The sequence below is a fragment of the Sapajus apella genome, unplaced genomic scaffold, assembly GCF_009761245.1.
Source record: "Sapajus apella isolate SASKATOON/1434 unplaced genomic scaffold, GSC_monkey_1.0 scaffold23, whole genome shotgun sequence".
NCBI lineage: Eukaryota > Metazoa > Chordata > Mammalia > Primates > Cebidae > Sapajus > Sapajus apella.
This window is the reverse complement of record NW_022436963.1, coordinates 13,468,398-13,483,791: the sequence shown is the minus strand read 5'-3', so window position 1 is coordinate 13,483,791 and position 15,394 is coordinate 13,468,398. Positions and strand designations below refer to the sequence as shown.

Sequence of the window (15,394 nt, the reverse complement as noted above, 5' to 3'; positions counted from 1 at the left end):
AACAGTAAATACATTTTCTCTTCCTTGTAATATTTTTAACAACATTTTTCTTTTCTCTAGCTTACTTTATTGTGAGAATATAGTATATCATACATATCACAGACAAAATGTGTGTCACTCGACTGTCTATGTTACTAGTAAGGCTTTGGTATTAACTTTTTGGAGAGTGGAAAGTTCTATCCGGATATTTGATTGTGCAGACACCCCAACCCCCATGTTGTTCAGGACTCAGTTGTATTTCAAAATGTCCTTGATGTTCATCATTATTTCAACATTATAATGGTTATTAGATCTGCTGCTGGATCTTGTCATTTAATGCCCTCATCAAGAAGTAGATAAATTAGTACATCACAATTTTAAAGATACTTTGAAAATATCAGAGGATAACCGGCTTCCTCTGTAATCTATTAGATTTTATTTTAAGCATCTAAAACCATTAATATGGGAAGAGGCTAAAGGGGTCCTTGGCACCAAAATAGTTAAACCCATCCAGCACTAAGGAATATATAATTGCATGCTTTTAAGGAAAACGTTATGGTAGTTCTGTAGAAAGGTTTAATAAGGAACCCTGACCTAAACCTGGGGAGCTGCTGAGCACAGTCTGAACTGAAATCTGAAGAATGAGTGGGTGTTTATAGAGGAAAGAGGAAAAAAGGAGGTTTGGGTGTGTCAGACAGGAAAAAAACTGTATGTACAAAGGCCCTGTGATGGGAAACCTGGGAAGGAAACTAGTGTGGCCGGGGAGCAGGGAATGAGGAAGACAGCGGTCCAAGGCCAGGTCTCAAAGCTAGGAAGCGCTGGAGCTGGGGTTCATCCCAGGGTGGATTTGGCTGCCGAGGCCAGAATTTGCTGGCTAGCCATCCACCTTCTTCTGAGGAGGAACCCCGGGGCAGAGCTGTCCTAAGTGCGAGGACAACTGCTTTCAAGTTTTAAATCCACGGTGTCTTCACTGATGCCACCTGTTACCCACGTATTTTCTTTTACACAATACAGTGACATCTCCTCCCTTTCCATGAACAAGCCCTGAATTACAATTCAGTTTGTCAGCAAACAAATGAGTATTAGATGCTCCGTGCTGCAATTACCATGGAAGAAAGCAAATTTGAAAACTGTTTCTTACCCTGTTGGCTGTCCCTGCTGTGCATGTAACAGAGCTACATGCTCAGAAAACAGTAATAGGCAGTATCTGGGAACGCAGAGGCAGAAATTCAATTCTCCAGTTCAAGCACTGGTTTTGACTTTCCCACATTACGCTACCTCCTTGGATTCTTTTTTCTACATGATATCCCTCTTCCTGAAAGCTAAAAACCATGGGAGGTGTCCACGTCCTACGCAGGAAAGAGCATTGTTCAGCTCAGCACTCAGGGAGGTGACAAAGTTCAGGATGATGCATATTCCTAGCCTCAGTTGGTAACAGCTGCCTGCATCTTGGACGCTGGGTGGAAGGCTGGATTCCATGTACCCTGGGGCCCTTCCCTCCCTTTCAACTTTATGATGCTGTGATTTCCTGCTAAGAGAGCGAAGTGGACCTATCCCACTTTAATTGAGCACAGCATCCTTCCCACGTGGTGCTTCTGAACTTCCCCTTCTCCCATGTCTTGCCCTAGTGAAGGACTCCAACTGAGGGTCTGAATCAGAGACCTGGCTGCAGAGCTCGGGTGGGTAAATGCCCAGTGTCCTTGCTTCATAGCGATGTTTTCCTCCTGTTTCCCACTGCGGAGATAATGTTGTAGTCCCCTTTACTCAAGAAACGGCTAGGTCACCTAAAATACAGCTCTAAATCTGCCCTTAGTAATGCAAGACTGGTGTGTAAATACCATCCAAGATCTAAGATGCCATGAGCTATCTTTATCACTGATCCCAACAGCCATGTCAAGAAACCAACCAGTGACCCACACAGATGGCTCAAGGCAGGATTTTATATAAAGAACTGATTCTAGGTTATTACGATGCAATTACTTAAGGTGCCCTCATTTGTTTTCCATCTGGGCCTTAAAATAATTTCTCTTGGAAACAGGTAATCTGCTCGGCTTGGTTCCTACTATGCATAAAAGTAGTGTCCTGGCTCATGCATGGCATTCACCTGTTAACTCTGGATCTCTGCCACTTCTCTGACCACTTGCTACTCTTATGTTGTCCGTTCTGGCTGAGTGTGGGTGAGGTGGTAGGATGAGCTCCAGTGTTTGGATTCTAGCCTCATTTACATCCCCAGATGTGGCATCTGAACCAACGGATCATTTGGTAAGGATGGTCCTATCTTGTATGGTTTCAGGGTCTCCCACACCTGGGTACTGCCCTCAGGCCAAGACTTGGTCAAAGGGACTCAAGAGAGTAACAGGGAGCCTGTCAGTTGCACGGAGAGACCAGACCATGAGCAGGCACTGCCCGATAGTGAGCCCAAGTGGAATCATCGGGTCAGCACATGGCAGGGACTGAGCCACACGAGTCTCTTGGCTGCCCCTGGCAAATGGGACCCTATGCTTTGCAGCTGGTGGGTGAAAACAAGTTTTAAACAGTCAGCACATACCTCACCGAGAAGGCCCCTCTCTTCTGAGAAGCCTTTCTTGGTGCCAGCCTGGAAGCAAAGGAATGCATAGCTCTGTGCATTTGATAATACCTGATAACATTTAGTCTCAGACATATAGGCAGCGCCTTCTCAGCACAGGCAGAGATTTGAAATGTGACAGCCAAGATACTCATTTCTGTCCAAGCCAGTGCTTTAGAATCACAAAACCAGTCAAGAGAGCTGGCCAGGAGTGAGGCCAGCAACCAAACCAACCACTGGCTGTGCCGAGAAGGAGTAAGAAAAGCCTGACTCAAGAGGATGCCACACGGGGCTCCCACTTCTGTGTCTTAACAGCTGTTCTTTGATTTTTCAGGCTGCAGGGCCAGGGAGGTAGAGACCGTTTCTTATGCCCTAAGAAAGTAAGGATTCTGTGCATACTCCTGGACAGGTACCTGAAAAAAACCAGCTTCAACCAACCCGTGTTTGTTTGAGGAATAATGAGTGGGGTGAACGGGGGAGATACATGGTTTGTCTCCCAGCTAGATACCTCCTGTGGCTCCAAGTAGAGGCACACCAACGTCATGTTTCACAGGCTGTGAATGCCAGTTAGTGAGAAAGGGGAAGTGTGCTGCTCTGGAAGGAAGGAAGCTGTTGGCCTTTATTAATTTCCAGACTGTTGTTCACAAGCACCACGGTGCCCACACAAATAAACCCGATGTCAGAGAGGATTTTTCTAGTGCACAAAGAAAAGCAGAAGCCAGAGGTGGGTTGCTAAGCTGGCCTTGAAGATCCAACTCTGCCTACCTGACTGGAGATGGAGAGGATGAAGTACTTAGGTCATATTTATAAAATGTGGAAATGATAGATGGCCCCTGGAGTCTGCTCCCAGTATCAGCTCAACCACTCCCAAGCCATAATGGCCAATTCTGCCTGGGAGTATCCTGACACTCCATTCTCTGCTTTTCGGCTGTTCCTTGAGGCAGACAGAAAAGCCCTCACTCACGTTTTGTTGAAACGTATGCTTTCATCCAAGGTGGCTTTTGGTCAGAGTAAAAGGTGGCTTCCCCAATCCCAGGAGCCTCTCTGATTTCAGGAAGTAGCACTGACATGAAATCCTACTTCAGATGCCTGGAAATGCTCCCCAGTAGAAGCACTCAGCCTGGGCTACATCGTACATGTCCCAACTGTGCCAATGCTTTTGGTAAGAATTTTTTATTCCTGGCCACCTGGTATGTATAATCCATCCATGCATTCCCTCCATCCTCCCATCCATCCCTGGATGCATGCATTTATCCACGCAGCCATCTATCCTCCCATCCATCCATGGATCCATTCGTCTGTCCGTCCATCTGTCCATCTGTCTTTCCAACCAACCAACCACCCATCCATCCATCCATCCATCCATCCATCCTCCCTCCCTCCCATCCATTTTGGATCCATGTATCCATCCATCCTCTTATCCATTCATGGATCCACATTTTCATTCATCCATCCACCCACCCACCCACCCACCCAATCTAATATTTACTGAGGAGTCAATAGTGATCATAGCGCCCTCTCTCCAATAAAAATAGAGAAAAGGAAAACAGTCTCACCCCTCATGGAGCTTATGGGGTAGTGGGAGAGCTAGCTATTAGGGGAAAAAATCACATATCACATAATTGGATGTAAAAATCCAACTGTAGTAAGTACTATAAGGGAAAGGTACTGACTGGTGCCTTGAAACAAGTGTCTGGGTCAAGGCAGTCAGGAAACTTCCTGGGGTAAGGGACTCTTGAGCTGAGTTATGAAGGCTGAGGACGGGTCAGTTAGGTTCAGAGGTGGCACAAGGGCCTTCCAGATAGAGGGAACAGCCTGCTGGGACTGCAGAATAGCTGCTGAACTGAAGTGTAGGATGCCAAGGGAAGGAAAGTACAAGATGAGGCTGAGGAGGGGGACAGGACGTGATGTGTGGATGACCTTAAGGAGTATACATTTCATTAGAAAGGTTTCAACAAGTGCAAACATCCTGGCTTCACACTTCTAACAGGAAGAGTGCATGGAACCCTTATTCTGAAATACGTTCTCCAATGATCATGTCACATATAACAGGTTATCTTGGGCATACAAAGAAGCTACTGCTGACCGACAGATAAGAAGACAGTTATTTGCAGAGTAATTGCCATGTCCAAGATCCCACACTATAAGTCTCATTTAAAAGGCCACTGGCTGAGGACAAGAGTGCGTGATTATTATCTCTATGTTATTATTATTTTTTGATACAGGGTCTCACTGTGTCACCCAGGCTGGAGTGCAGTGGGCATGATCATGGCTAACTACAGCCTCAACCTCCTAGGCTCAAGTGATCTTCCTGCCTCAGCCTCTTGAGAAGTTTAGGGACTACATGTATGTGCTTCCCTGCCCAGCTAATGAAAAAAGAATTTTTTTTTTATTTATAGAGATGGGGTCTCACTGTTGCCCATGCTGGTCAGGAACTGCTGGTCTCAAGTGATCCCCCTGCCTTGGCTTCCCAAAGTGTTGGGATTACAGGCATGAGCTACTGGGCTCTGCCTTATTATCTCTGTTTTAGAGGCAAAGAAATAGAAGCTTAGATAGTAACTTGAGCAAGGTCACAAAGGAGTGAATCATTCCTAGAATTGTAGTCTAGGTTTGCATGAATCCCAAGTCTATATTCTAACACTGCCTTATCCTGTCTTATTATTTCTTCATTCATTCACTTAGCATTGACTGTGCACCTGCTATGTACCAGGTACCGTGTTAGGCCCTCTTGATCCAAGGACCCACAATATCTTCTGCCTAAATGGCTCCACAGTGCAGATCAAGTGGATGCAGGACTCCCAGGACTGACCCTGTGACCAGGGCCTCAGTACCCTATGTTCTAAGCACCCAAGATCACCTCACAAAATAGATAAAAGCCAAGCAGATAAAGACTGAGCCCAATAATTACTTTTAGGAAGGTAAGAGCACCTGATTCCCACAAATACGTTTAGTTTTAAAGCTCCTTCATTCAGGGAAGGAGTAATAGACTGTGTTACTCAAGTCATCTCAGAACATCCAAAACACAGAGGCCACCGCTTGTGGATTCTTGTGGAAGATGGCGGTCCCTCAAACAATGGAAACATTACTGCATTTGGACATCAGAGGATCTTGGTTCATATCTGAGCTCTACTGCTTCCTGGCTGAGGGGCTCTGAATGATTCCCCTACCCTCTCTGAACGTTAGCCCCTTCACTTGTTAAAGGGAAACAATAAAAACTCCATTTCTCTCCTTGCTGACCCCATCCATCCCTCCATCCAAACTGTTAGTAAATTCCCAAATCCCTCCTCCAAAGTCCATCCCTAACTGATCACTTCCACCTTTACTATGATCATCCTCATCCAACCTGTGCTATTTCTATCAGTCTCTTGCAGGTCCTGTAGACGGCAATACAAGTCCTCTGCATGCGTTCTCCACACAACAGCCAGAGTGATGGGTTTACAGAGTGTTCTGATTATTCCAGAGCGCTGCTTAAAACCCTCCAGAGCCTTCCCATTGCTGTAAGATCTTAACTCCTAACAATCTTAACTCTTCCCCAAGAGAAGTCCCTGCCAGAGTTTCTGTTACCTACTTCTGCGGCTGCTTTTCTCTGATCTTGCTTCCCCTTTGTTTACCTCGCTCTAGGCTGGATCCCATCCCTCTGGGCCCTTGCAAATGACCTTCTTCTCCAGATCTCTGCAGGCTGGCTCCCTATCCTCACCTGCCTTATCCCAAGAAGGGCTCCTCCCGATTATCTCACCTCACTCTTCTGCTCTTAGCACAGGACTTAATTTGATTCCCTTTGGAACAACACTGAAGTCCATTAGCTGACTTGTCTATTTCTCCTTTCTAGAATGTAAACTCCATGATCAAGGACTATCCCTTGGTCACCTTTATTTCTAGTGCCTAGAACTTGTTTGTAGTAGATGCTCAATAAATATTCAATGAATGAAAAGTGAATCCTGGCAGAGGTTGTTCTGAGAATTAAACAAAACACCTACGAATACAAAATGCTAGCCGAGCATCTGGCACACAAAAACCTCTTCCTAGACTTTCTCTTTCATTTTTAAGAGATGTAGGCTCACTATGTTGCCCAGGCTGGCCTCAAACTCCTGGGCGCAAGCGATCCTCTCGCCTCTATCTCCCAAGAAGCTGGAACTACTGGCGGGTACCACAGTACCCGGCTCTCTTGCTAGCCTTTCTAACCACACAAGTATTTCAGGTACAACTCCTAGAGTCAATAAGCTTTTCAAAGCTATACAAAACTGTCTGACACATGAAAAAAAATTTACTAGCTACAACAATTGAAACAAAATATTTAATGTTACAATAAAAGTCTATAGAATATCAACATTATATCAACCAATCAAATGCAACTTAATCCTCCGCCAGGATTTGTTTTTCATTCATTGACTATTTATATTTACATAAACTTACAGTGATCATGAAATGTCTGAGCATTTAAAAACAACGTAGCAGGACCTTCAAAAGTATGAGAGTCTAGAATGTTCCAAGGGTCTTGAAACAGACCCCCCCCCCTTTTTTTTTGTCTTCTTTCTTAAACACACAAGGTTAAAAAAGAATGACACATCAGTTATTTTTGAAAGAAGGAGGTTAAAAACTCCTCACGAGGGCTGCATGAAAAATGTGTTTTTCTTAGCACTTTACCATGCTGAAAGTTTCTGCCGGTAACAAGATAACTTTTTGGAAGTTTCTGGGAGGGCAGCCGCCTACAAAGGCATTAAGTGTTCATCTGAGAGCTTCTTTTAATAAGATAAGTAATTCAAGCTCATTAATCTGGTGAGTAGAAATGATTAAAATGAAAATAGAACAACATTAATATTTTCTCCCCCAATAGCAGAAAACCATGATTTCAATGTCAAACTCCTTTTTAAAGCAATCATGGATTTATTTCTTTGTTTGCTAATTTGAATAGAAAATGTGACCCTCTTTCTCAATGTACTGATATTTAAATAGGCTAGTTACTCAGGCATTCTTGCACAGTGGCATATGTCCTTTAAAACTGCTTTTAATCAAAACAGGAAGCAAGGTTTAGAATTGAAAACATCGCTAAAAAAGAGATCCCTCCATCAGCAGAGGCAAAAAACATTCACCAAAAAAACAAAACACTTCACACTACCGTACAAATGACATTGGCTTAGGAGCCCAGAGGGCACACAGGCAGCCCGGTGTCCTCTCCATTTCCTTTGCTTTTATCACATTATACAGTGTCATTTTAATTAAGCCATCAAATCAAATTATCAGATCAAGTAGTTTTGATTCCACTGTGGTTTGAACAGGTTTGGTTAAATTAATAAACCATATGTTTCATGTTGTTGGAAGGAAAGTTATTTTTCTCTGTTCACTGTTCCAAAAGTCTTCACAATAGAGAGTATTCAGCACTTAATCAGCAAATGCTCTTCCCTGTGCCCGGGATGTGTTGCAGAATAACTGAAATGACAGCCCATTAAATCCTAAAGTCTGTCCAAGTTATTTACCGACAAAGGGCAGAGTGGCAAATCGGATGTCCCTTGAACAATCCACCAAGCCTAAATATTGTTTCCATTTACTGGAACTAAAGCTTTATGTTTTTTATGGATGACATCCATATGTAAGTCCTTCGGCAACAATACAATATTAAGATGACTTTTCCCCTATTCCTTTCTTGTCTTAAGTGGGGCCTTGCCTCTTGTGCTTGGCATTGAAAGGCTGGATTCTATATTCTTTATTCCAGGAGGTCCAATCATCCTGACAAAATACAGGTGCATGAACACAGGCCCCCGCCACTGGCTGCTCAAGTTCACGATCACAGCCAGGGGAACAGTGGAGGCAGGGAGCTATATTCGGTCAACTGAGGCTCTGGTTACCCCTCTGATGTGAAAGGTGACTGGATGTTAAAATGAATTGGTAAGCCGGGTGCGGTGGCTCAAGCCTGTAATCCCAGCACTTTGGGAGGCCGAGGCAGGTAGATCACGAGGTCAAGAGATCGAGACCATCCTGGTCAACATGATGAAACCCCGTCTCTACTAAAAATACAAAACATTAGCTGGGCACGGTGGCACATGCCTGTAATCCCAGCTACTCAGGAGACTGAGGCAGGAGAATTGCCTGAACCCAGGAGGCGGAGGTTGCGGTGAGCCGAGATCGCACCATTGCACTCCAGCCTGGGTAACAAGAGTGAAACGCCGTCTCAAAAAAAAAAAAAATGAATTGGTAAGTGGGTGGTCCCCATACTAATAAATCTCTAGTTGGTCCTAGTGTCTTTCAGTGGAATGGAAACACAGATCCAACAAATTCAAAGTCATGGCCACTACCACCTTGAAGACAGAAAATATTTTTCTTACGACAAGCCTATGATTTCCCTGTTTAGGTTTCTCCAACTTAGTTTAAGCTATTCCCTAGAGTGGGGCTCAGTAAACTACAGTCCCAAGGCCAAATCTGGACTGCCACGTTTTTTTATAAATAAAGTTTTACTGCAAGACATTTTCTACATTCATTTGCATATCATCTGCAGCTGCCTTCCTGCTATACTGGTAGAACTGAGTACACATGGCACCGGTATCCACAGGTTCTGCATGCATGGATTCAACCAACCACAGATCAAAAATATTTGAAAGGCAAAGAAAAGCCAATAAAAAACAGCAATATAAGAATAAAAAATAGTACAAATAAAAACCAGTAGAGTATAACAACTATTTACATGGCATTTACATTGTGTTAATATTATAAGTACTCTAGAAATGTTTTAAAGTATACTGGCCGATGTGTTTCGGTTATATACAAATAAAACACCTTTTTATTTAAGGGACTTGAGCATCCAAGGATATTGGTATCCGTAGGGGTCCTGGAACCAATGCCCCACAAATATCCAGGATGCAACAGAGACTATGTGGCCCACAAAACCAAAAACATTTACTATCTAGCCCTTAACCAAAAAAGTTATATGACTCCTGCCTTAGGTAATTAATTTATTTTTCCCTCTTCTGTGACAACAGCCTGATAAATGCATAAAACATGCTCACTTTACTGGGCATTGAAAGCTTCCAATAATGATCAGATAGTGCATACCAACCAGGCAGGCTTTGATCTTTTTGAATCACCTGAAGATTACAGGATACCACTCCTTCTCTTTTTATACCTTTTTTTGCAGAAGAGTAGAGGAAGGAAAAGGACTTGTTCTTTGCTTTGGCTCTTTCCTGCTTACATCTCTAAGGTCAATAATCTAAGCCGTCCAGGCTGTCTGATGATGTGTCAGCATCTTTTGGCCTATAAAGCTGCTGAATTACCTGAGTCTTCTTACGGAAAAAAAGGAGAAATATTTGGTCACGTGGGCTATGGTTCCATGACATGCACATTTAAAAACAAACAGGGAGATCATCAGTCATTAGGGAGATGGAAATCAGAATTACAAAGAGAAACAACCTCATCATATTCTCTAGGTTGGTGAAAATAGAAGAGATGCGCAGTAACAGCTGTTGGTGAGGATATGGAGAAACTGAAACCCTTATACACTGTTGATGTGAATGCAAACTGGTGCCACCACTTTGGAAAATAGGTAGTTCCTCAAAACTGTGAACAGAAAGTTACCATATGACCCAGCAATGCTACTCCTAGGTTCACATCTAAAAGACTTGAAAACATATTTACACAGAAACTTGGACATGGATATTCACAGAAGCATTATTCATAACAGCCAACAGGAGGAAAAAACTCAATGTCCATTAATTGATAAGTGGATAAACAAAATATGGCACCTCCACATATTATGTGCTCTATTACTTGGCCATAAAATAGAATTAAATTCAAATACATGACCCAATACAGATGAACCTTGAAAGTATTATGCTAAGTGAAAGAAGCCTGAGACAAAAGTCATAAATTATATGATCCATTTATATAAAATGTCCAGAATAACAAATCCATAGAGACAAAAAGTACATTAGTGGTTGCCTAGCCCTGGAGACAGGGAAGGACGGACCTGGCAGGAAAAGGGAAGGAGAATGGGAATGATTGCTATAGATGGAGTTTCTTTTTGGGGTGATGAAAATGTTCAAGAAATGGATGGCAGCGATGGTTGCATGATTTTGTGGCTACAGTAAATACCACTGATGGGGCCGGGTGTGGCAGCTCACGCCTGTAATCCCAGCGCTTTGGGAGACTGAATTGGGTGGATCATGAGCTCAGAGGTTTGAGACCAGCCTGGCCAACATGGCAAAACCCCGTCTCTACTAAAAATACAAAAATTAGCTGGGCGTGGTGGCGGGTGGCTCCAATCCCAGCTACTCGGGAGGCTGAGGCAGGAGAATCGCTTGAACCCGGGACGTAGGGGTTGCAGTGAGCTGAGATCATGCCATTGTACTCCAGCCTGGGAGACAAGAGCAAGACTGTGTCTCAAAAACAAAACAAAACAAACCACTGATGTGTACACTTTAAAAGAATGAATTTCATGGTATATGAATTAAATCTCAATAAAGCTGTTATTCAAAAAAATAGAGACACTATTCAGCAATAAAAAAAAAATGACCTACTGACACATGCCAAACATGGATAAATGTTAAAATTATTAACACCAAGTGAAAGACAAAACCAGACCTGAGGTTGCCTGGGGTTGAGGGCAGGAGAAATAACTGACTGCAAATGGGCAGGAAGGAACTTTCTGTGGTGCTGAAAATGTTCTAAAACCAGACTGCAGTGATGGCTGCGCAAGTATAAATTTACTAAAAATTATCAAATTATACTTTTACCATAGCTGTATATTATGGTCTGTAAATTAAGCCTTTAAAAAATGCTGTAAAAATAGGAAAATTTCCTAAACTGCTGGCAGAAGTAAAAAGTGGTACATACAATCACTGTGGGAAGCCATTTCGCAGTCACTAACCAAACCTGAAAATCCGGTTACTCGAATGCAGCCATTTTACTACTGGGTGTATACCCAATAGAGATATACCCATGTATTCATAGCAGATTCAAGAATTTTCATAATCTCTAAAACTTGAAAATATTCTACATATTCATGTATACTAAAACGGATAAATATATTCAGGTATAATCACGCAATGGAATTTAGCAACACGAAAGAACGAACTACTACAGGCAACAGGGAGGGTGCTTACAATCGCTGCAGAGCAAAAGAAGCAAGACACTAAGCAGGACATACTGAATGATGCTATCTCTATGAAATTTATTAAACAGGCAAAGTGCATTTTTCAAGTGGTTACCCTCAGGAACAGAGATCGACTAGGAATGGGGATGAAAAAAACATTTTAATATTCCCATGTCTTAAAGAGTCAGCAATGAGCGCTATGATAATTGAAACAAACCTAGTGGAATGAAGAATGAAATTGCCAGATTTAAGGACGGTTCCATGGTTGTGGTCAGATTCAGTGAAGGCCTGTTCAGTGGAAGATCTTGCCCACTTTGACAACGTAATACAATGGAGACCATTATCTTCCCTAGCTTTCTTGAATAAAGGCCATGCGTTTTCACTGTACAGCTGATATATCATATGCTCGGACCATTTTTCAGGAAAGAGCTTTGTATCTGTCACCATCTCAGCAGTTCTGAGCTACGAGATCTTACACTCGCTTGTGATATGAATTCCTCAACCCCACAATCCATGTAACTCTACATATAACTCTCACAAAATCCCTAGGAGACCTGCTTTCCTCAGGCGAGTTCTCTTGGAAGAAAGCTTTCTAGTTGGGTTATTTTCTTTATTCTTTTTAGCTAGGTTAAAAAAAAAATTAGCTCATGTGACGTTTTCCATGGCAGCCCAACCTAAGATATTTCACAGGTTTGGGAGCTTCTTAATTCTCCCATTGTTCCCAGAGAATGATGCCCTTGACAAACTATTGTCCCCAAATTACTTGAATTTCAAGCATTTCTCAAGGGAACCTGGCCTGACTCATTTCTCTTCACTAACCTCAAACAAAATCACACAGACAGGAAGGAAATGATCACATTCTTAAACTCCCTCTCCTCCTCTTTTAGCTCCTTTTCAGAAACGTGAGCCTAGAAAATGGGCTCATTCTTACCATCAATCAAAGTGCATGTCACTGCAGTTACTTGTGGAGCAGAATCTCATTCCCCCTGTTCCTACAAAATCCATATGCCAATAAACTGGTCCCTTTTGTTGGGGGTGAGGACATTCTTGAAAGAAAACCTCCCCACGTAAAGTACCTAACAATAGCCCAGTCTACTTCCAGTGTTGATACATGACACAAGCTCTCCCTTTATTACGCAAGCTCATAATTTTGAATAAGGAGAGCACTGGGTTGGGAAACATCCCTTTTCACACCAAAAGAAAATTCCTTCTTTTTCCTTTCTCCCTTCCAAGTAATAGGGCTTTGATAAGCCTTGCTCCTCTCAGCACTTCCGGAGCTCTGCGTCACAATTATGACAAATCCCAGAGCCTGAGAGGAGGGTGAGGGTAGAACCAGACATTATAGTTTCCTGGGAGAGAAATTAGTACTCATTTCACATGAGAAAGTAGAAATAGAAAAGACTGAGATGCCTGAAAATGATAAACTTATGTTTATCAGATACAAGGACTAAACTGTTAAATAATAGGTTTAAAAAAAAAACCAAGTTATTTCCAATAGGGGATGAGCCTGGAGTGGGAGGTCTTGCCTGGGGTGGATGGTAGTAAGACTGTAATATACTGGATATTGGGACCAATTCAAAGGTCCTGGTGATATGGACAGAGACAGGGCAATACTGAGTAGAAGAGGGCGGTTCCCTGGCAAAGGCTCCACCCTCAAGCCTGGAAACCCTTGGTCCTAAGTGAAAACAGACATTTCTGTCTTCGTGCCCCACAGTTGCCTTTTGGCCCTCCATGCCCCCCCATCCTGCATCCATATAAACCCCAGACCCCAGGCTCCAGAAGCAGATGAGGGGATTGAACAGAAGAGCAGAAGAACAGCAGAATGGCATAGCAGGGAGAAGAGAAGCAGCATCTGAATACCAAGAGGAATCTGACTAGGGACAATCAGAGAGGAGATCGGCCACTGAATGGGCAAAGTCCATCATCTTCCCACTCTATACCCCTTCCAATTCCCAATACATCCCACTGAGAGCCATCTCTACCACTCAGTAAAACCCCCACATTCATCCCTCAAGTCCATGTGCGACCTGATTCTTCCTGGACACCAGAAGGACCTAGGTACCAAGAGGTCATTGAGCTGGTTAACACTTAAGCTGTCCACAGACAACAGCAAGAAAGAGCCCACTGTAACACATGTCCTCTTGGGCTTCGGGAGTCGCAGACATACAACCCTAGTGCCAGAGCCCCAAGGCACTCGCCCTCGCTCCTGCGCGTGCCTGTCTCTGTGCTCCTCCTCCCATAAGGTATTTGAACAGGGAATGGTGATGGAACAGAGAACAGACCCAGCCACACTCCTATTACAGGTCCTTGGAAGGGAGAGTCAGGGAACTCTCCAGTTTCACTGATGTCTGAGCTCAGAGGTAAACTCCTGATCAACAGGGAAACATGTAAAAAGTAAGGCATTTTTCAGAAAGCTTTCTCTAGGCATTGCTAGTAGGTTTTGAAGTTACAAGGCAGAAATGCAGACAGAATGACCTATTATTGATCAAAAGGACAATTTCTATTATATCTGTTTAACAGAAGTTATTCCCACAACTGCTACTATTTTTCAGTCAGACAAGTTCCCTTTAGCAGAGAAGCATATACATTTAACACCAAGTTCCAATACCTAGCTGGCTTTGAATTTCTTTTAATTTAAAGTAATTTATGATAAGGAATCTTCCTCTAGGCGAGGCACTTAATCCAAATGTACCTTTAGAGGCTTCTGTCCCCAGTGGGTTTTCCAAGAAGTCTGTCATGTCGTGGTTCCAGGCGTCACGGACGGCGGACTTGGACACCACCCTGTCATGCAGCTCCTGCTGAGGTCGAAAGTTATTTCTCAGATACTCCACCGACTTGACATGGTCTTGCTGCTCCGTGGTGAAGATGGAATAAAAAGCCTCAAGCTGAACAGAGAACGAGAGAGGGAAGGAAAAAAAAACCACATCAATTAGAAAAGCTATTTGGTCCAAAGCGGGTGGGTGTGATAAGAGCAGGAAATGGTAGAATTGACCGATGCTGGGGCTGCTAAACCCAGCAGGACCCCAGGCTGCCTGCTGGAAACTGCCAACAGGCTGATCTGGCTGTGGTTTCTGTCCTGCCAACTAACCAGGAAAACAGTTCATTTGAGGGCTGCACTGTGCTCTGAGTTTGTGCCTCCCGTGACAGTCCCAGTCTTTCTTCAGTGCCCTGCTGGAAAGGCCTTTAGCGTTCTAGGAAGAAACACGGGGTCAGGGTGATACTGGTACATCCCAGAGCAAGACTGCCTGGGTATGAATTCTAGCTCCCTTGCCTACCCAATCTGTGATCTCAACACCCAATTTACCCTCAGCCACCATTTTTCCTCAATAAAATGGTGATAATCATAACTCTATTTACCCAAAAGGATTTGTGTCAACATTAAGTCCTGACAAAACATTTAATCCAAGTACAGTGCTTAGAACAGTTCCTAGCATATCATAAGAGCTTCATAAATATTAGGGATTTAATTCTTGGCATCTTCAGACATACTAGCGATCAAGTTTGGCAAAGTCACCACATCTCTATATGTGTGTCTTGCAAGTCAAACTGCCTAAGTTCAACATTTACCAGATGGGGAATCAGAGACAAACGATTCAAGTTTTTTGTAACTCAAGTTTCCACAACTGCAAAACATGAGTATTAAAATTTATGTCAATTGCTTAGTACACAGTTAGTACACAGTCCTCAATTAAGGTTAGCTACTATCATTATTGTTAATATTATTAAGAAACATCTCATACAAGACTGCTGATCTAACTTTTACGGAAAGT

General features: G+C 43.1%; 1 protein-coding gene across 4 annotated transcripts in view; it reads right to left on the bottom strand.

Moving 5' to 3' along the window:
* PTPRG (protein tyrosine phosphatase receptor type G) overlaps positions 1–15,394 on the bottom strand; it is a 764,493-nt gene that overhangs the window by 117,869 nt on the left and 631,230 nt on the right. For all 4 annotated transcript variants that reach the window (XM_032289599.1, XM_032289601.1, XM_032289600.1 and 1 more), the window contains one exon: positions 14,317–14,509. In XM_032289599.1, the coding sequence (XP_032145490.1) occupies positions 14,317–14,509 (193 nt within the window). The remainder of the gene's footprint in view (positions 1–14,316; positions 14,510–15,394) is intronic.